We start from the raw sequence: 21444 nt of genomic DNA on the forward strand, positions 1-21444 counted from the left end.
TTCAGCCACTGCAATATAGGTCTAGCAACACAGAACGCCCTGCGTGACGTAGCGTTTGGGTCACATGCCGCAAAAGGGGCGGTGCCAGTGTTTGACAGCAAAAGTTGATTTTCAGTTACTTGTATTCGCTTCCATTTTTTGTTTTCTTTTCCTAGTTTAGTTTCTATACTAACCCGAGCAAGCTAATCCTGTGTTTAAAACCGGGGTATCGAATTTGCAAATATACCGTAAGTCTCTTTTAAGTAAAAGATTACAAAGTGTGAAAATAATGAAAAAAAAAATGTTTAGAATTAGTATATTTTTAACAGGTTGTCTTCTGTTTGGATGTACAACATTATATCTGCACGATAAAAAAAAATAACAATTCGTTTGTATTTCTGAAAATAAAGATTTTTGTGTGAAGTTGCCACACATTAGCTCCAGTTCAACGCGCTGGTGACGTTACCTCCTGCACATCACGGAAGTTGGGTCACATGATTGAGGTTTAAGGAAGAGAATGCACCAGCAAGTCAAGGGTCGGTGGTGGGCTGTTAAGGCAGCTGGAAGGTAAACAACCGAGGTAACGAGTTATTGTTTTGTCGTTTTGCTTTTGCTTAGTTATCATTTCGCAAATGCAGTAGCTGACAGGATATTTAAGCAAGTTAGAAGAGATTTGAACACTATATTATAGGTAGCTAAAAAAATAAGCAGGCTTACAAAGTGAGCACAGACTCTTAGTACAACATGTGCTGTTACACTTTCAGTCTACTACTGGTATAGTCTCGTATCAGTAATGCAAAGAGGTTATCAGTGGTACTTCATGTGTATTGAGAATATACGTTGATACAGCAAATAGAAGTGTTCGTTCTGTAATTCTACACACAGCACTTTACTTAGCAGGGATTACGTATCTGTTCGTGGTGTCTTTTGTAAATTTTCTGCACAATGTCATAGTTTAAACACCTCTTTTTGCATGTTTTTATGCAGCGTGATAGTGAGAAAATACGAACATAGAGCGAGAGCAGACCAGGGTCTTTTAGGCTGTATTTCTCCGGAAGGGTAAATCGTTTATGAGTTCTGAATTTGTTTTTCTGAAAGCATTCTCTTGGTTTTCCGCTATCATCAAATTCTTTATGTACAGTTTGAGGAAATAGCTAGGCTAATTCCTCATCACGGCATATTTTTGATGCTAGTTTTATTGCCAATAGCGTGTAACAATGGGCGGCTTGTGCGAGGAATGGGCTAAGAAGTGAAACACAAATTTTGAAATAAGCCTTTCTAATAAGGACGCTGAAACTGTGCAGCATTCTTATTTCTGTGTGATACACGGATTTGCATGGTGCTGTGGCAGAGGTAGTCTCGTTTAAATCCATATTGGGAATGATCAAAGTAGAGTATTCTCAAAATCACACTAGGGTTTTACGCTAGGCACAAAGGGTAAGGCGCATTCCAGGATTGTCAGGAGGAAGTTCTTATACCTTTACACCGACAGCTGAAGAAATGTTGCACATTGTGAGCCTGTGCATATCTCCATACCAGTTTGAATGAGTTCTAATGTTATTATGTATGCCAGATTGGGTACTGCAATCACCCAGGGAGGCTTCTATGATTTTACATACCTAAATATCTTAATTCACGTTGCATTATATATTAGAAAACAACATTTCAGATATTGTGATTGTAATAATTACAATAAAGCTTACTGTGATTTACATTTTATTTCATTATTTTCCTAGTTCATTATTTTCGTTTAACTGTGGAGTTGCTTGATGCAGGGTGTAACAATGCATTCAAACTGTTCATTTAAATGCAGGTGGGGCCACTTCGTGTTCTTCCAGTCATGGAAGAGATCAGAGCATCTCCTGATTACAACTGGTTCAGAAGCACAGTTTCGCTTAAAAAGGTATGTGTTCTTAGTTTTATTGTCGGTTTCCATGGAGACAACTTAACCAATTACAAAGACAGTTATGTTTTTTTGCATACAGAGGAGATAATAATCCAAAGGCCACAAGTACTGTAAAATGTTGGTAACATACACTGTTTAAAAATATAACAAGTTCAGTACAGTTTGAACAGTTAACTTGTTGATGTGGGTATCGTTTGCCTATTGTTTTTCATGGGTGCTAACAGGAGGGACACTTCTGTAATTCATTATTACAGATAGAGTGAGTCACTGTGTGGTGCTGTGGTATTGCATGCTAGCAGACACTGTAGTTTTGATACAGTAGTCCAATACTATTTATTGGTTAACTCAACCTTGTTTTTAATGCCGTATTTAATACAAAATTAGCCTACAGCATTTTTAGCATGTCGGGTTTGTGTTTTTAATGAGTGGTGTGTTAGACATATTGATCTCAGATTAGTTAGCTCTTTAGAAGAATTTTTTTTTTTTTTTAATCATGTGATTTTCATATGATTAAGAAGCATGACTAAGCATCGAGTGAATAAAGTGATACCAGTCCAGCCAGTATTCCTTTGATTATTTTTTTTTAAGCATGTCATTTTGTGGTTTGAAATTTTTCCCAGACTTAATTGAAATAAGAGCTGCTGCAGTATACTTCAAAATGACTACTAGTACTTTGGAAAACATTTCCTATCTGATTAACAAGCAACAAGTGGCAAACACTTTTAGTCCTATTTTAACAGGATCTTGTTCTAAGCAAGTTCTTTATGACTTAGTTAAACCTCAAGGTTCAATCAAGAAATGAAATACCTATTTGGAACTAGCTGCTGGACTGGAATGGAACTACAAGCAGCACCCCTGAGATTATAAACTATAATGCACAGCACCGCTGCAAACAAAGAAATACTTGTAGAACTCTTGGTCTTATTTTTCTCTTTACAGATTATAGTCGACGATGATGACAGTAAAGTCTGGTCTCTGTATGACGCAGGACCCAAAGTCGTAAGATGTCCTATCATTTTCCTGCCGCCTGTCAGTGGCACTTCTGATGTGTTTTTCCAGCAGATCCTTGCGCTTACCGGATGGGGTTACCGGGTCATATCTGTAAGTTCATCATTTCAAATGAATTTGCTTTATAAATAGCTACAGACAGTATTTTCAATAACAATATAGAAATGCATTAAATGTCATCCCAAAAATATGAAGTCTAGTTTTATGAGATTCATTTTCCAGTAAATATCTTTAAACATTGTAATATAAATCCTGGTGGATGATCACTGTCTGTAACCTGTAAGGATCCCTTGCATTGGTTTCATTGGCTTTTACTATAAAATAACAAATACATGTAGAAAGCTAGTAATGCCTGCAGAATGCAGGGTTTCATGTTGCAACACTGCTGTACAGTGTGTGACTTTTTGGACGAGATACTTATTGCTTTACCTTATCTCTTTCTCTCATATTCAAGCTCCAGTATCCAGTATACTGGGATCTCCTGGAGTTCTGTGATGGATTCAGGAAGCTACTGGACCACTTACAGCTGGATAAGGTTGGTGTTTATCATTGTAGGTTATTTCCTGTTTTTAGCCTTTCTTACTCTTTCATTTTGATTTTGTTAGCATGGAAATACCCATGTTTTAGTGTAGAAAATAGATAGAGGTCTGGTTTCACAGACCTTAATTAGTCCTACTCATGGACTACATAACTTTGGGTAGTCCAAGATGTGTACTAATCAGGGTCTGTGAAACCAACCAAGAGAGTCTGTGTGTATTGGCTTGTTTTGAAAACAAAGTGATTGGACAAGTGCTATTTGTAAATGTTTTTAACTCTCTGAATCACAAATGAGATGGTTCATTTCGAGTATCTATCCTGCTGATGAAAGAAAAATGAATCAAATAAATAAAGATTGTAATACTTTATGGTTCTCAGAAGAGGCATTATTCTGTGAAAACAAACTTGTGGAAAAGTCTTTTGGTGTGTGTCTTTTTAAATGTGTTTAAAGTTAGACTGAATATCTTCTTGTGATTTAGTGTTTAAAGTCATTCTTTAGGTCTTATGTTAAAAGAAGCTTTTTTTTCCTTTTTTTTTTCTTAGGTGCACATATTTGGAGCTTCTTTAGGGGGCTTTTTGGCACAGAAATTTGCAGAATACACACACAAATCACCCAGAGTGCAGTCTCTTATTCTGTGCAATTCCTTCAGCGACACTTCCATCTTTAACCAGAGCTGGACAGCCAACAGGTACACAGGAATTTTTCATTCACAAATATAAGACATTCCGTTTGTCTCAGTAAAAACTAGCTGCTTCACTGCATATAAAGGGTTTCAAAGATGAAATAACATTGTAGAATATAGGTCTGCTGGTTCTACTGTGTTAACCGAATAGTATTTGGATTTTACATTTATGGTAGTGTGCTGTTAGTGTGTACCTATGAGCAGACCTGATGGTAGCAGTAGTAGATTAAAACAATAAAAAGTGTATTTTTATAGCCCGATGCATCAGCATTCGTTTCCTTTTTTCCCTGCAGTTTTTGGTTAATGCCTGCATTTATGCTCAAGAAGATTGTTCTTGGGAATTTTGCAACAGGTCCAGTGGATGTGAAAATGGCAGATGCTATTGATTTTATGGTTGATAGGGTAAGGCCTTTGTTATCAACTGATAATGGACATGGTAGCTAGTAAATGTGCAAAGAAACTAGCAAATATTCTGTGTTTAAACAGCATTAGGGAACAAAGAGAGCAGTATAATGCTAAGAGGTAAAGTGATCTGTTCTACAGTTATGGACAGAAGTTTTGCATCATCTAGAATGTTAGGTTTGAGACATTAATTAAAAAAAAAAAAACGTTTGGCCATAGCTGTATTTAATAATAAGTGATTATCAAGGATTGTTTTTTAAGAACACTATCCTACTGTACAGTGCACGTCAAGCAAGCTTAAATCCTCAGTGTCATCCCAGCACCTGCAGGCAGGCACAACTAAATTTACACAAGCCCTGGAGTTATATACAAATGATTCACTTTGGAAAAGCTGCAGACAGTCATGGCATCTTTATGAGAAGTTGGGTCAAACCCACAGTAACAGTCTGTTGGAATGGCTCACACAGAAATGTGGAATGCTGTCTTACTGCATTAAGAATGTCTTCTGTTTCTTTTCATTTGGAACAGCTGGAGAGTTTGGGTCAGAGTGAACTGGCCTCTCGTCTGACTCTGAACTGCCAGAACTCTTACGTGGAGCCCCACAAGATAAAGGACATTGCAGTGACCATTATGGATGTAAGCCTCGCTGATCAATCCCGTTACGTCTCTCAAAAGTTAATATTAAGTAACATGCAGTAACACTACCGGAAAAGCTAGCAAATAACAATGTGTAGCTGCTTTTATTTTCAGAATGAACTCTTATCATTGAACGGTATGAGTCAAATTGTGACGCATTTGGCCGCTGCTTAATTTTAGGTACTGCTGTTTTTGAGAAAATGTGTTTTACATCCCACTTTTAGGTGTTTGACCAGAGTGCACTTTCACACGAAGCTAAAGAGGAAATGTATAAGCTGTATCCAAATGCCAGACGAGCACACCTGAAAACAGGTGGAAACTTCCCATACCTTTGCAGGAGTGCTGAAGTTAACCTTTACATACAAGTGGGTGTTCAGTACCGGCTTATGTGTTTGTTTTGTGTGATGAACAGGCAAGCTATGCATATGTGAATCATGGGTATGGTAACTTGAAGTGTAGGGAGGGGGAAAGGGTCAGTTAATTCAGTACGTTTAGTGATGCAGTGTTTACACAGACACCTCATTAAAGACCTGCTCCATATTCACTCTGTTGTGTAGTGCAGGTAGCCAGCAGGGTGAGGCCATCTGATTTCAAAGATAACACCCTAATTGGCATAATAGATGGGACATTAATTCCCCAGCTAGAAAGTGAATTCAATTGGTCCCTTTGTATCAATAGGGAACCAGTTCCTTTCCTGTCAGGCTTGTCCACATTGTTTGCCAGTGGTTAACAAAGGAAAGTCCTAAACCAGCTAGGCATAAGAGAGTGGGTGTGCTTCCTTCATTGTGGTTCCCATTTAAAAATGAAAGTATTACAAATAACTGCATTAGAAACTTTTAAAGGGAACCTGAACAGATGGATATATCTAGATACAGCAGGTGCATAAGAGAATGTTTTACTTCCCTTTTTTTGGTAGGATTTATTTATGTAAAATTAATGCTATTAATAGTTTCCTGACTGATATTAATTCCCGTCATGTTTTAATCCCCAGATTCACTTGCGCCAGTTTCATGGCACAAGATATGCAGCCATTGATCCAGCTATGGTCAGTGCAGAAGAGCTGGAGGTTCAGAAAAGCAGTCTGAACGGTGCCAGGGACAGCGATGAAGAGAAATAGCAAGGAGAAGTATCCTGGAAGTGCCAGTCTGTCTGGTGGATCACTGATATCTACTGGGCTTTATCAAGACGTCTACCAATCAATATTCTTTTCAGGAAAGGTATTCAGTTTTCTAGACTAGTGTTCGATCTGTTTTTTAAGAAGATGAATACAGTCATAAAAACAACAGTATCTAATAATGGACCATATTTTTATTTTGCAGGAAAAAAAATATTTTTTAGAAATCATTGCTACTGTAAATAAATCTAACTTGACAAAATTATATAATGCCATTTTTGTATTTTTTTTTTTTCTTTCCTTTAAATATTGTTTGCATTTCCTTCTAACTTGCTTTGGTACTCTGTGCTTGTTCAGGTTTGACGCTGTTTTTTTTCTTTTTGCTTTGTTTTGTTTTAATTATTTTATGTTTTTAAGATTGCCAGCCTTTGCCGTAATTCTTGTTAAGAATCTGATTTGTCAATGCACTGACCGATTTAGCTAAATTCTTACGTATGTTGAGACAAGGAACTTAGCTTCACAAAAAAAGTAAAGGAAAAAAGTTTGGAAGCTTTTTCTTTTTTTTTCTTTTTTTGCAGTTGCAGTTATTTCAGTAATTGTTTCATTAAAAAATGACAAGATTCTTTGCCTCTGTTTTTTTTATTATTTTTCTTTGGAGTTCTTTCTGTGCTGTCCTTTTATCTGTGCCATAACCCAAATCACATATCTTAAAGGAAAAAGGTCAAGGCATAATCAGCTATGGAAAATTAGGCTAGCAAACTGTGCTTACTTTTCAATGGCAAGCTTCCCCACACATACTGTGTAAGAGACCATCTGAATCTGTGTCACACTGTGGAGATTATTGCTATTTATGCAAGGTAACCTGTTCGATTTTTAATCTCACACACATAGAAAAAGGGTTCTGTGTTTAATTAAGAAAACAACCACTCTGATAAATAAATCAATCACATATACTGGCTTTTCAGTGCACTTAGAAATATTAAATTCTTTGAAACAAAATATGTATGTATCTTCCCATCCCCTCTTATTTTGAGTAACTGTTTCAAGTTGAGCCTAAAAGTAACTGGTGTAATCCTAGCTTCATGGAACACATCACACATGTTTTTGGTCAGCGTTTTACTAAACAGAACTCATCTAAAAATAAAAACCACACTCGGTTTTATGTACAAAATGTTTTATTTAATAAAAAAAAAAGGATTCACTAGTCTGTGGTATAGGTTTTGTTTTATCATAATATAAATTTTTAAGGATAATGGCACCAAACTATAACGCAGGATAAACCCTTTTCAGAATTACAGAACAAAATGTGTGGCCAGGTTTGTTTAAAATATAATTAACATAACCTCTGCTGAAACAGTGAGTGACATAAGATTAGAATACCCTGTAAAAGGAATTGGAGGTGCAATAGAAAACAACACAAATACAGTGTGTTAGACTGATACAAAAATAGCACGGAAGCTTATTGTTGCATATTGACAATACAAAAACATTTTTAAAACCCCTGCATTTGAAAGAATACTGTGCTTCTGTCTGTGTCCAGAGAAAAAAAAAATGGTACAGTGTAAGATTATTGTTCCAGTTACGTAATTTAGCCACCAGGTTGCACTGTGTGCAATTAAGAAATGCATCACAACTGAAGGCAAATTACAAATATAACTTCTACGGACAAAGGCTTTTAAAAAGTGCTTTTGGCCTTTAGAGGGAATGATCAAAGTGCCAGTTTAAGTGGCAGGTAGTAGCCCTCACTAGCTTGAAATACATTGCAGAAAATGGCAATGGTTTCCTATGCTGAACACATTGTTCCCTTTGTCAGTTGGTCTCTGGTGATGCAAGGAGTTTGTTCTAAGGAAGCACCAGTGTGTTCCCTTTTCACTGCAGATACAGGTCTCACATGGTTATGCACTTCTTTGGAGAATCCGAATCTGCATTTGCTTTCCTTCTGATGCTTTCTGTTGAAACAGAAACAAGAGATACTCAAAGTTTCTATCTGAGGTTAATTACAAAAAGGCATTCTCGTTAAAAGGCAGGACACGCACTTCAGAGTTTATGGAATGGGGTGGCATTTTCACAGGCCATATTACAACTCTCCCCCCAGTTATAAGAATACATTTTCAACTTTGAAATGATGCAGCTGCTGTACATTTCTTAGAGGAGACTAGTTGTTTAACTCATTCATTATGAAGCCCACTTATTAATAATGGCATTTAGACCTTTTAAAAATATATATTTTCCATTAGCTGAGAAGATTGACAGAATCAGAGTGTGTCAGAGGTGCTTAATTATTAGCGCAGAGCGATCTCAGACTTGTGTGTGTTGGAGTTTACAAAAGTTAATCACCAGTTCTCGTTCACATGACTCCCTGCTTACCTGCCAAGTCTCTCCTGCTGATTCCAACAAGGCCCTCATACAGCCCTTTGATTGGATTTTCTCCTGCCATGATCACGCCATGCAGCCAGATGAGCAGCATTCTGTGGCCGTGCTCCTTATGGCTCTTTGTGCCTTTAAACAAGAAAAACATGAAATGTAGTTTGCATTCTGGCCATCGTGATGAATATTTATTTTGTAACTTTAAAGTCTTTTTTATCAAGCAGAGTGACGTTCATTTCTGTGCCTTTAGTTTCTGCTCTCTGAGTTGGTATAAAACAAATGGCTGCATGCAAAGCAATAAAAAACACTTTTATTTGACATTAATGGATGAAAGGCCCAAATGTTATTCCTAATACAAACAGAAGCAGGGAAGGAAATAAGACTCCCAATGCATAGCACTTGGCTCTCTTCCTGGTTTTACTAAGTTTAATAAGAGACTCACTTGTGCTTGTAATCTATACACTTGTGGCTAATCAAGCTTGTAGTAAAACCTGGAATGGATGAAACTGCTATGCAATAGCAGTCTAATTTCCATTCCTACAGAAGTGTGTGGCTGGTTTCTGTTTCATCAATGGCCTGTTTTAACCCTTTGTAGTAACTAATTCCTTTAACAGAGTAGATCACCGCGTGTAAACAGTTAAATGTGAATTACGTCCAGCACATCACTCTGGTATACAGTAATATGCCATTATCTGCTGGACCTCCTACTGAGTGAATAACCCTGAGTCTTGTGCTCGTGTTAAACTCTTACCAGTCCATTGCTGCTCCATTGCCCTAATGTGGGGCTCAGTGAATTTCCAGTAATGTGCTAATTTCTTCCACTCGTTAGGTTTGAGGTATTTCGTTGCTAGTCTCCACATTACAGAGCGGATGTGCTGTGTCTCCAGTCTGTGGTCCTGTTTGAAGGTTAAATGTTTTGCCACCCAGGAATCTGAGTCACTATTAAGATTGTCCTGCAAATCAAATCAATTACATTCACTTCTTCCAGTTTTTTAAATACATGTGTTCTTTCTATGCACTAGATATACTATAATACATACTGTGAGAGGGAGGGTGGCTGTCAGGTCACTTTGAGCTGTTACATAAGCAATGCCAGTAGTTTTTATAGGTAGTTAACGGTAAGCAGGTGTTTTATTAAACTTTTATCAATATTGAACACATCCACAAAGTGTCACAAAGGTTGCACACTATTGTTTTGTTTTATTAGGAAAATGAATTGCATGCAAGTTAACAGTACTTATATACTGTATTCCCAGTAATCAAATGAAGACACTCTCTTATGAATACATTTAAACAGTTCAGGATATCAACCTCTAAAGGCATTATCTATACTGCTTGTGTAAGCGTTTTTTACAATACAAACGCTGGTAATATAATCGCTATATCAATTGATGCCTACCTTTTCCCATTTATAAAACCTGTCTGCTTTGATAATCATATCCACAAGGTTCACATGGTTTCCTCTTGCAGCTACATCCAGGGAGGTCTTTCCCTGCTAAAATGTTAGAAAAAAAAAAAAAAAATCTTTAGGTGCTGAACTACAAACAAACTGCTGGCCATGTTATATCATTCCAGAACTGGTAACCGTCTAAATACAGTATGTTGTTCTAACAACGGCCACTAGGTGGCGATAAGAGACTGAAAAATGGAGCTGGTTTGCCTGACTTTTCCTAAACAGTATATTCCTTCTGTTTCTTCCCATTTGTAGTAACAACCCCTACCTTTTAGACTGATTAAAAACCGTTTATAAACAGAAAATAATAAAGTAATAATAGAGAAAAAGTGTTGCAATACTCTTTGTATTCAGTTTACAAATCATTGGCAGTGGTCTGGATTAAATTAAAATGATGGCACTTGAATTGGACCCGAGGATCTATTAACTCCACATTGTGATTAACAGGATAGCCGATCCCGCAGCACGGTACTGTTTACATTGCATTACCTTGTCAAGCAGTTTTAAATTGACACCCGCTATAAGAATCATTTCAGCGATGTCTTGTCTCCCATGCTCTGCTGCTATGTGAAGGGCTGTCTGCTGCCTCTGTGAACAACAGGAGTAAGCAAGATCAGACTCCAGGAAACACGGCAGAAAACGAACAGATGATCTGTGACCCTGAGTGGGCAATCTGTTCAGCACTTGGGAAGAGCGAAATCAGGGTGACTCAAATTACCTCTGGCTCTGAATCTTTAATGCTTCTTAACTGTATTTCCTAATGAAGCGTTACTGGTATATTGTAAGATAGTGGCTTCTATGGCGTTTGCACTTAACTGAATCAACTATGACATTCAAACAAATGAATCATAATTGATTAAAAACATAAAGCTGTTTTCTCTTCAGAGCTGCATGTAAAGTGTAGCATATACATTTAATATTTATTCTGTGCTATAAAGAAGAAGCAGTATGCTTACATTGTCAGCAATGTCAAGGTCACATTCAGCATCAATGAGGATTTTCACTGCCGCTGGGAAGTTGTTGAGCACAGCGATGTGAACAGCAGTGGCATGCTGCTGCACAAACAGATTTTACAGTAAGTTATCATGGCAGTTATATTAGGGGAAAATAAGCGATTACCACCTGAGAAATCTTTCATTTCCTAGCGACTCAGGGTTCTTGAAATGGAATGAAGAATACTATATTGGTGAAAGTTATATTTTAATATTTCATTCATTCATCCCTGTGTTTCTCTCCACTGACGTTTTAGTTATCAAGTTAAGGAACTGTTTGTTTCAGTAGGTTGGTTTCTGTAGGCTGGTTTCAGTAGGTTGGTTTCTGTAGGCTGGTTTCAGTAGGTTGGTTTCAGTAGGTTGTATGGACAAATAGAAGTGACTTTTTGTATGGACAAATAGAAGATTTTGACCAACCTTTTTCAGATCTGATACGTCTCAGCAAAGTTAAACTGTGTTAGAGATGTCATTATTTATTTGTGCATGATGGTAATAAAACCTGGACTATATCTTTTTTCCACAAATGATTTGGCTTTATGGCTTGACCCAAAAGACTACACTTACATAGTTAACAGCATCTGTGCTTATCCCTCCTTCAATGAGCAGTCGGATGACTTTCTCAAAACCATGGAATGCAGCGTAATGTAGGGCAGTCATATTTCTCTAGAAATTAAAAGGACGTATGAAGATTAATTAGGGAATATACAGTCAGTCAAGTCAAGTCAAGCAGTTGCTGGTCATGATGAGCAGACATGCTGTTTGTGACTGGGTTACTGATCATTAAAAATAGACCCCTATACACAGTCACCAGCTGGAATTACAAGTCATACAAGTTATTAAGCACCTTAGCAAATTAAGCAACTTACATTTGTTTGAACATTAATGTCGCAGCACGAGTCTAGCAGCAGTTTAACACACTCATAGTGGCCCCCGTCAGCGGCCAAATGCAGAGCTGTCAACCCTTCCTGGAGAAACAGAAAAGAAAGCATTAAACCACAGCCAGTAAATGAGCTCTAATTAGTGCTACAATCCAGGAACAGAGAAGTAGTCAAGAAAACTACTGTTGTGTGCACTTGAAGGGACCGCACTGCCATTCTTCATCTATGGAAGTATTGTGTGGCATTCTTAAAAGCAGCTTCATTCATAGTCGCAGGAAGTATGAAATACTGACAAGTCACTCTAACAGTGATTCACTGCAGGCCTATAGGGAGCTGTTTGTAACTTACAATGTTCTTTTCATCGACATCCACTCCAGTTTCCACAATTTTCTGCAGCACCTCAGCATGTCCGTTCTTTGCTGCTAAGTGCAGGGCTGTGTTCTGGACCTGCAGAGAACCAACACAGAACAGGTTTGAATGCATGTACAAATCCTCTTTCAATATGTTACAGCACATAGCCCTCTGAAGACGATTGTGCTGCCTCCTTTTAAGAGGTGTCAGCCTGTCATCTTTTCAGATTGATACACCTTACCAGGTAACACCATGCTAGGTGTGCAAATCCAGGGCTTGATGGCTGTTTAACAGAAATATGAAAGACTATTCCACTAATGACAATGATGCACTGTGAGCAGCATTGCTGATAATGCAATATTATACTGTACTTTCATACGGCTAGTCAAAAAGGCATTTAGTTCAGTTCTATAGACTGAAAACACAATACACAGATGAAAAGAAACCTTATTTACAGGACCTCTTTTATTCATTCACTGCCAGCAGTTACAACAATGCACAACACGGTGTTGCCCATTGGAGCTGCCTGCTGAGAAACTATAACTAAAGTATAGGGTTTAGATCTAATAATAGATAAACCAACAGGGGAATGCTGTGCAGATCAGTGTTACAGAATAAGCTGGTAAGCCTGTCATTCTCAGAATGCACAGGAACTGGTGCAGATAAATAATCTATTGTTTAAAACTACCCATTAAGGGAAGAATCCCCAACAGTTGCACTGACAAGGAAAAGTCCACTGATCAATAAGAATGTATACTAACCAGTTCATACCACAACACCTCTTGGGTGGGCAGTGCAGAACATTGAGGTACAACTTAAACTAAGTAAAGAAGACTAGCGTTTTGCCTTTATTTGTGTATTAAAGTTAGCAAAGGAAACAGTGTGGGCTTTGCATGTTTGGCTTGGAATCTCCTCTAATTTGAGAGCATCATGTTGCAATAGTAAGTTCTGGACCCCTTCGTGTTTTTACCTTATCTTTCAGCCCATGTGTGCAGCCAGAGCCAATGAGAAACTCCACCACTTCCAGCTGACCGTGCTCTGCAGCCAGGTGGAACGCGGTTCTGCCCACCTGTGAACAAACCCACATGACAACGAGATTCAGCGTTTCAACAGCTAAATGGTATGACTATGAATAACAGCATGAAAAACTACATGAAGCCTCTAATTACATACAACAACTACAGAAATCCACAGCAACCAGAAAACACTTTCCTTCGCTAAGCAATTAAAACCTTAAATTACCCAACAGAGTGGTCTAATTGCATACCATTTTAACCAGCTTGCTGTTTGTTCAGCTTACATGTTCAAATTACTGCTGGGCATCATATTCTGGGAAAAAAATTCTTTATTTTGTTCTGTGGATAAACCACCAATTAAACATTCCTATCCGTCTGTGTTATTCATGTGCCTGCCTATAAAGAAGAGTGATGAAATGCATGCTGACAGCTGTAACCCACGATCCCTGTTCAAAGCTTTCGAGACCGAATGAGGTTATTGAAGAGGAAAGCAATCCCTAATGCAAGTCACGGAGTGGACGAGTGAAGCTGTGGCAACAGAAAAGATGACATGAGAAAATGCTTTGCCGCTGCTTCTCCAGTCTCATCATATCTCATCATAAAATAAATAATATATTTATTTTACAATTGTACATCCTTGCAGTATTTTTTGTCTTGCAATGCACCCTTGTTAATTTTAGGATGTGGGTCAAGGATCTAGGAAATCAGCTAACCAGACTGCTGTACTGTAGTGCCAGGCTTGATCATAGCCTCTACTCGGTCCCCTTTCAAATGTGCATCAGCTGTTAAGTACTCCGTCTTACAAAGAAAGGTTCTGTGCAGAAACAGATGGTTTCTTTATTTATTTTGCTGAACAGCAGTCAGAGCTGGGTCTTATCTCTCACTCTGGGATTCACATTTAAAACAATTACTTGACTTTAAAATTATTGTTTTAAATGTTTGATGCTTTACATTGTAATTTTTTTACACCCATTATTTTTGTAATGTTAACATTAAGCATGAGTCTGGTTCACACCCTGCTACAGATCTGCAGTAATCTCCCAGGCTGGAAAAGCTACAGTACATTCCTCTCTTCAGCTGGTTCTACACTAGATCAGCAGTCAGATCAGCAGGTTTCCCAGGAGGTACCCACTCTACCTAAACTGCAGAAATATAATATGTATTTCTGCTGTAAACTGCTTGAGAAGCAGTCTGCTACATTCCCACAGACGGGAGCAAGGCAAAAAAAAAAAATCCCATTCAAAGGAGCTGCATCATCTTTCTCGTGTTTGTGTGCATGTGAATCCGCATTGGCTCACCCAGTAACAACAGAAAGATCTGTTTGTACAGTATCAGGATTTGCTTGTGCAAACAGTCTAACACAAACCAAGCATGAAAACCCACCTAGCGGATGCAAACCAAAGAATACAGACTTGTTTCCTTTCATTTAATTTGCCTGCGTTCAACCTTTTCAACTTACTGTAAGCTGGAAACAACGCGTTTGAGTTATCACTGACTGCTCTGCTATGTTATTAACAGGAACCAGATGTGATGTCTGTGCTGTGCTTATGTAAAGAATGTGTCACCTTACTGGAATGGGAGTAGGTTGTACAGTAGAGTCAGACAGATGCTAATGGGAAGGTTACTTTTTCATTAACATTTGTTGAAATCATTATAGTTGCCATGGGAAACAGAATGCTATGTATGCAGGTATTTCATAAATGGCAAGATTATGAACTGTATAAACCCCTCCCTGTGTTTAGTTTCCGGAGTGGGTGTCTTGGTTAGCCTCTCCCCCTGCTATAATGTAGTCTGCTATGCTTGTTCGTGTTTCAGCTGGCTCGAAGCTCACTCACTAAACACCAAGGACTGTTTTAAGTTTTGATTAAGGAAATCAAGTTTTCGGTTCATGAAGCCTTGTTCAACGGTTTAATAGAGGGTTTGGTAGTTTATTCTCAGCTTTCAAAGCACCATTTAAACTAAAGGAATGTTTAAAGACCAACAAAAATAAAAAATGTTTTGAAGCTATTTTTGTAAAGTACCCTCTTGTGCTAGTATGACGAAGAGCAGGTAAGCCTCTTTTGAAAACATCCCCTCAGAATGGGATCTGTATTTTTATTGCTCTAGCCCTATTTGCAGCAGAGAGAGCAGCCTGCTCCCTGACTCTAGCCCCCTGCTGCTTGTCCTACATCAACACTCAGCAACTACATAACCCAATACACAACTTCAATATACACAACATACTCAGTTTAAATGGTATATGTGTATATGTAGGTTACATGAAAAGTTTTCACCTTGTCAACTTTATCGAGATGCACATCCTCCAGGTCCTCCATAATGAACTCCATGACATTTATGTGACCTCTCTGAGCAGCACAGTGCAGTACATTCAACCCATTCTAGAGGAAATGGAAAAACAAGTTAAGGCAGGTAGAACTAATGACATTGTCACCAGCAGTTTGTCACACCACGCTTGCATACAACTGCATACAACTGTCACAATGCTCTTCCATCTTACTTTGTTTTCACAGTTGATCTTCGCTCCAGCGTTCACGAGGATTTGAAGGATCTTGGAATGACCAAACCAGGAAGCCAGGAGAAGGGCATTCATACCAAACTGTGGGGAAGCATGAATAAACGTCCTGGTTAGTATGCTTTAGCTACAACACAGCAGTGTTTCAATGAGTAGTGCTGTGCCTTGTGACTGCTTCAGTGTACTGGAACTTACAGCATTTTATCAACGTAGCAGTGTACTGCTAATTCCGCTTTGCTGTTTGAACCAGAAATCCCATGATGTAAATTGTCTTTGTTGCTTGTTTGAATACCAAATGTATCTTAGCTTCCTCTTCCATTTGAACCCGCTTGCCAAAGCATCACTCGGTAAACCAGACAGGCTATTTACTGCTAATCCTTTCAGCACCTGGAGGTTAAACCAACATCTTGAGGCATACTTTGAAATGATCAATTACATGACTGCTGGAGTGTATACAGAAGTCAAAGACTTCCAGAGTGCATTAATCAGACAGAACTTTCCATTACTGATCTCCTTAACTAAACAGAATAGCATAGTATGATTGAACTACTCACAGAGTGCAACCGCCACTGTCATCAAAGGATAAATAATGTGTGCCAAGCAAACATCTTCCACCTTACACAAACTCATAATGACAAGGGTATGGGCTTAATAATGTACAAATACACGGGGCTGGCAGATACCCCAAGCAACTTAATGCCAGCGCTAAATATTATATTGGCCAATTTTCTTCTCTACTTCCTGGTAGAGAGGTAACATTAAGGATGTGTTAGTTTCTCATTAACTTTAACAGCTGTGGGTTTTTTTTTCAGCCAAATCTCTTGACTTCCAGTGATATGAAAAGATCCACGTGTACTGCACATGTAAGAATACAAAGATACACACTGCCCTCCAACAAGAACTGGGACTGTATTGTGGTGGTATGATTGGTGGAGGGCAGTATCACACAGTGCATCTATATTTTACCTTCTGTGTATCTATTTGCTCTACACCAATGGGTGTATTTTAATTTAAAAACAAAGAAATACAATACAGCATGTTGATACTTAAGAAATATACAGTCGGTTGTCCAAAGTTAGGAAAACCACTATCAACCGCATTTGCCTACTAGAAAACATTTCAATTCCATGCTTGAGGGTTTAAAGATAAGCTTCCAAATGTCAAGAGAAGTCTGTCGTCTATAACAGAGCCCCACGTCTCGGATGGCTGGCTCCTGTGTGATCAGTACACACTCTGGTGCTGCGAGTGACTGTGGTGGCACTGTGGATTAGATACCTACGCTGTCTTCATCCTCCACCCCAGCATCGTGCTCCAGCAGCATCCGCAGGGCCTGCTCATGACCTGCTCCTGCCGCCCAGTGCAGGGCCGTTCTGTCTATCTGGAGAAAGAGAGACGCTAATTCAGCAACGTTTAGAGAATGCATAGTCCTTAAACACAGGGGAGCTGGCCTCCAGTTCACAAGCACCACTGCAGGTTTACAGGATTCGAACCATGAATTTATATTACTAAATGACATTTATATATACAGATTAACTGCTGGGGAACACCGTGTAGGAACCAAACCCAGTCATAACTGGGGGTAAGACTCACATGACCTGAGAACATAATATAACTACTTGAAAAAGAAGGCTGTGTGCTGTGTACTGCATGCCATGGTAAGGGTAGGAAGGTGAAAGCATTGACCACAGTGATCCTAAAGCAATAATGACATGTTGAAAAGCGTTGTGCTAGAGAATGGAAAAGCATAGTATGAGAACAAAAGTATTATTTGTAACAATAGTAACATTTCGCACACACTGCCAATTTAAGTCACATCCTCTGCTTCAGACAGCAGTAATAAAACATTGCTCCTAAGTTTATTTCCAAGTTCCGTCTACTGTATAATTTATTAAAACAAACATTTGCAGAGCTGCCTTCTAAATCCATATGGAGTCTGCACCAGCAGTCCGTTTCCTTCCATCCTCTCCCTTTCCGGTGCATCATCACATTGTAATAAAGCAAGCAAAAAGGGTCCTGCATCTGACCAGGGATGCACCTGCAAGCAGTCTGTCTTTCAATCATTCAGCTCGTTTGTTATCCCGCTGGCTTCGTGAGCAAGAGAAACACAAAGTGCACAAACAAAAGCCTAGCTCACAGGAATGAAAACATTACGAATCTGCAGCACAGAACATGAACGTGATTCATGCAAGCAAACATTTCCTCTATGGTCCTCTCTGTAAGGTCACATCCTTTTGCTGAAACAATAAGTCTGCATACTTCACAGACACGGTGGACGCTAGTATTAAAGCAACAGGGCACTTTTGTCAGGACCGGACATATTTTGATTATTAAATTGCAGTCAGATTATACACCATTTGCAGTACCTCGCCATCTTTTTTTTTATTCTTTCCAATTCCAGTAAATATAATATGTATTATTGCCATCATGATATTTATTTAATTTAAAGACAGGCTCCCTCCTGATTCTTTGCAGTTTAATGCCTGCTTCAATACATATGTGACTTTCTCAAATCAACAAAATCTATTCTTTGCAATTTTACCTATGGTGAAAAAATATGAATCGATTTACAATTGTCAATTTCAACCGTTTTTTAAATATCTAACTTAGGATCCTCGTTATTCATTTATGCCTAGAGCTATCAACACCTGAGTCCTACCCTGTTCCAAGTGACGAGAAACGAAACAAGCCTGCCATAACATTGAATAACAGATTTCTTCATTATAGGACAATCATGTTACTGCAGTTGAAATCACTCCCCATTAAGTGTGTTATTGTTGACCATGGATTTGAACCTGATTTAGGGATATTATCTTTACTGTAATATTATTTTGTAAAGAGAATCGAATCAGTTCATGTTAGTTTTTTGGCAAGGGAAGAATTAATTTCCCTAAGGCAGTTAATCCAGATGTTAAATGCATTCACACTCACAACATTTGAACAGCAGCACTCTCACCATGCCAACCATTATTTACAACAACACATGGGAAAGTTGTACAGTAGATTGATTTTAACACCATTGCTCAGTTGATGACCGCTTTATGGATTCTGTGAGCACGCTGTGAGAGAGATCCTGCTGAAGCACATGGCTTACGTTGTTTTTGGCCTTGATGTCCACCCCTCTCCTCATCAGCTCAAGCATCCTCTCAGTGTCATTCCTTTTGGCTGCATTGTGGAAGTCCTTTTCTGAGCGAAGTACTGGAATAAAGACAAAGATTCAAATTATAATTTTTTACTTGAAATGGTTTTTGTACAAAACATAAACACTATCAATAACTACTTAAGCCTGCACTGTATTATTCTTTTTAACTCACAAGGGCAATTGCCCCCCTGCCTTTTTGTGTAAAAAAAATCTGCCTTTGAGAATAATAAAGCACTAGCAATTATAAATGCAATTTCAAAGAACATTTAAAATACAATACGGTATCCTCTAGGTTAGTCTTTAAAACAGTGCATTACCAAATAATAACTACATCATTATATAAATATATTCACTTTTAAATAAGGAACATCACTGATGACTTTTTTGCATTGCCAGCTCAATATATTGATTATTATCCTTATTGCATAACCAGTTTTTTTTTTCTCAAAAGGATAAACTTTGGAATTGCTCATTCAAATGCAGATAACGCACGCATCTCCACACATGATTATGCAGCCTATTCATCAGGACTGTAACATCCAGGCCCCAGGGTTTAGCTTTCAAAACGATCACAAACTGTAAACAGAAATAAGCTCACTGAGAAAGCCTGGTACCGGGGTACCGGGGTGCTTTTCAGATTAAGGTATCTGTACACTTGCTCATAGTGTGGATTTACCCCAAGCGACTTTATGCAGGGACCTTTTTCATGCAGCAAACCTTCTGAAATCATCCAAACCGTTTATACTGGACGAGTTCAGGATGCACACGCACACCAGGTAAGTGTCACACCAGATCCAGTAGTCCAGAGAGAAGTTAAAAAGCAATGCTGAATCTGTGCAGCTGCCCTTAGTTTTGAACCCACACCACAGACCAGTTAAAAAGCAGAGCAAATAGCAATAATGTGATTAAGACACAATAGAACGTTTTCCATATAACATTACATAATAAAAAAAGAAATTATTGAGCAATATCAATTTTAACTGGACATTCTACGTCAGATAACACTGCTAAAACTTTTTTCAATACTACAAGGTAAAAATAAATTCAGTAAAGTTACTTCAGAGTTCCTATACAGGTACAGTACTTTACTGTGTTTCTCTGGCACACACGAAAGATAACGGGCAGAAATCGCTACCTCAAATTTGCTAACATGTTTGTGCAATTCAATTGTGTATCAATCTATGCATTGTATGATGCAGTTTAAACACAATGCAGTTACGTCATTGTCAACAGAGACAGTATGTAAGCAGAGGGACGTACCGTATAATATCAATAACGATATAACATAACAAAGACTTCACACACTCTAGTCATGAGCATCGTTGCTGTTTTATGAGAAGAACTGAGTATTCGGAGGACACACACGGTACAGATTACAATACATGCACTTGTCTGTTTGGCAATGGGGTGCACATACAGCCATTTCTTTGTAACGTCGATTTATATATGCTTTTATTATGTCAAATGTTATTGCATAAAAATGCACCTCTAATATTAGATTCTTGCAGACTTTAAATAAACAAGACCAACATGAATTGAAATAAAACCACAGCCCACATTTCAGTGGTCCATTATGTCCAAGGGGTAAGGAGTGAACCAATACGGTTTTAAAATACAGGAGCACACCCCACTCCAAAGTCACCATAATATAAAGTACAACCAAAGTCCGTTTTTAAATATATAAAAAAAACGACGTGCTACTTACAAATGTCATCTTCCGATACTAAATCGTCCTCCATGCTTGCAGCCAATTGTAATATTTGAAAATCAAGGCTGCGGCATCGTTCCTTCTCGTGCCAGGAGAATATTGTTCGGTTTGCTGATGCTGGAGGCAAATCCTGACGGGAATGTCTGTACCTTTCTACATCCGGGTGTTGTGCAGTCCTGCCCACTGTGCTCTGTTTCTGTGGTGCGGTCTTACTCGCTGTGTCAGATGACAAGGTTCATGCGTTATTTATGCGATAAATAATGTATGTAATAATCTATTGTAATAGATATTGTAGCTTTTTGTGTAAATGTACATGTGTCTTTTGCTGTAAGCATGGAGGACGAACACAACGGTTTCATTTGTAATTCTAACGGTTTTGTTTTAAAGTGCGATGCTGAAACATGAATTCACCGGTCAGTTAATTACAAACGCAGTTGCTGCCTATTCAACAAAACTTTACCACTGTGAATTTACCGGTTAAATGACCAGTTTACCATGCATTGCCCTGTCGTGTGATGTGCTGTGCGGTGCTGTGCTGTGATTTTCCTAATACCGTACTGAAGGATTACTGCACTGGTATGTACCCGACCTTGAAGTTTTCTAGGATGTTTTGCTTAAGAACAGGAAACAGTTCATTTTGTTTTGCATTTCACTGAAGCAAACAATAAGGACATACACGAGCCTCTCTTTAACCCATTAAGTGCCATTGTCCTAATTTACTAGGATAACTTTAATTGTGTTACCCGCAAATGTTACGTCTCAA

General features: G+C 38.4%; 2 protein-coding genes across 6 annotated transcripts; one reads left to right on the top strand and one right to left on the bottom strand.

The window, feature by feature from the left end:
- Positions 1–92: 92 nt before the first annotated feature.
- On the top strand, positions 93–6887 carry LOC117428219 (maspardin-like). Of its 3 annotated transcripts, none has more exons than XM_034047036.3 (10): positions 93–227; positions 390–559; positions 1793–1882; positions 2825–2986; positions 3348–3428; positions 3974–4119; positions 4407–4515; positions 5044–5151; positions 5376–5516; positions 6143–6887. In XM_034047036.3, the coding sequence occupies exons 3-10, from the start codon at positions 1820–1822 to the stop codon at positions 6266–6268; spliced, it is 936 nt and encodes a 311-aa protein (XP_033902927.1). In that variant the 5' UTR covers positions 93–227; positions 390–559; positions 1793–1819; the 3' UTR covers positions 6269–6887. The 3 variants fall into 3 exon arrangements, with proteins under 3 accessions (XP_033902927.1, XP_033902928.1, XP_058851308.1); XM_034047037.3 differs by having other exon boundaries at positions 390–546; XM_058995325.1 differs by having other exon boundaries at positions 173–559.
- A 512-nt stretch (positions 6888–7399) lies between these two features.
- LOC117427982 (ankyrin repeat and death domain-containing protein 1A-like) lies at positions 7400–21172 on the bottom strand. 3 transcript variants are annotated; one of them, XM_058995322.1, is made up of 15 exons: positions 20679–21172; positions 18926–19029; positions 17114–17212; positions 15820–15918; positions 15596–15700; positions 13277–13375; positions 12304–12402; positions 11944–12042; positions 11642–11740; positions 11042–11137; positions 10575–10673; positions 10032–10127; positions 9384–9585; positions 8633–8764; positions 7400–8214 (listed from the first exon to the last, which is right to left on the bottom strand). In XM_058995322.1, exons 1-15 carry the CDS (start codon positions 20710–20712, stop codon positions 8153–8155), a joined length of 1524 nt encoding a protein of 507 aa, XP_058851305.1. In that variant the 5' UTR covers positions 20713–21172; the 3' UTR covers positions 7400–8152. The 3 variants fall into 3 exon arrangements, with proteins under 3 accessions (XP_058851305.1, XP_058851306.1, XP_058851304.1); XM_058995321.1 differs by having other exon boundaries at positions 7402–8214; positions 11042–11140; positions 20679–21170; XM_058995323.1 differs by lacking the exons at positions 18926–19029; positions 20679–21172 and having other exon boundaries at positions 7401–8214; positions 11042–11140; positions 17110–17212.
- Between the last annotated feature and the right edge of the window lie 272 nt (positions 21173–21444).

This window comes from Acipenser ruthenus, chromosome 21, assembly GCF_902713425.1.
Source record: "Acipenser ruthenus chromosome 21, fAciRut3.2 maternal haplotype, whole genome shotgun sequence".
Classification (NCBI taxonomy): domain Eukaryota; kingdom Metazoa; phylum Chordata; class Actinopteri; order Acipenseriformes; family Acipenseridae; genus Acipenser; species Acipenser ruthenus.

What these genes read in the sequence shown, in the direction of transcription:
- LOC117427982 (XM_058995321.1), bottom strand. Translation starts at nt 20,712, where the DNA reads ATGGAGGACGATTTAGTATCGGAAGATGACATTT. An exon ending in ACATCAAGGCCAAAAACAAC is followed by an intron (nt 17,213 to 18,925) that starts GTAAGCCATGTG and finishes CTCTTTCTCCAG; the next exon opens with ATAGACAGAACGGCCCTGCA. An exon ending in CACATGGGCTGAAAGATAAG is followed by an intron (nt 12,403 to 13,276) that starts GTAAAAACACGA and finishes GGTTCTCTGCAG; the next exon opens with GTCCAGAACACAGCCCTGCA.
- LOC117428219 (XM_034047036.3), top strand. Translation starts at nt 1,820, where the DNA reads ATGGAAGAGATCAGAGCATCTCCTGATTACAACTGGTTCAGAAGCACA. An exon ending in TTGCAGTGACCATTATGGAT is followed by an intron (nt 5,152 to 5,375) that starts GTAAGCCTCGCT and finishes TCCCACTTTTAG; the next exon opens with GTGTTTGACCAGAGTGCACT. An exon ending in AAGTTAACCTTTACATACAA is followed by an intron (nt 5,517 to 6,142) that starts GTGGGTGTTCAG and finishes TTTAATCCCCAG; the next exon opens with ATTCACTTGCGCCAGTTTCA.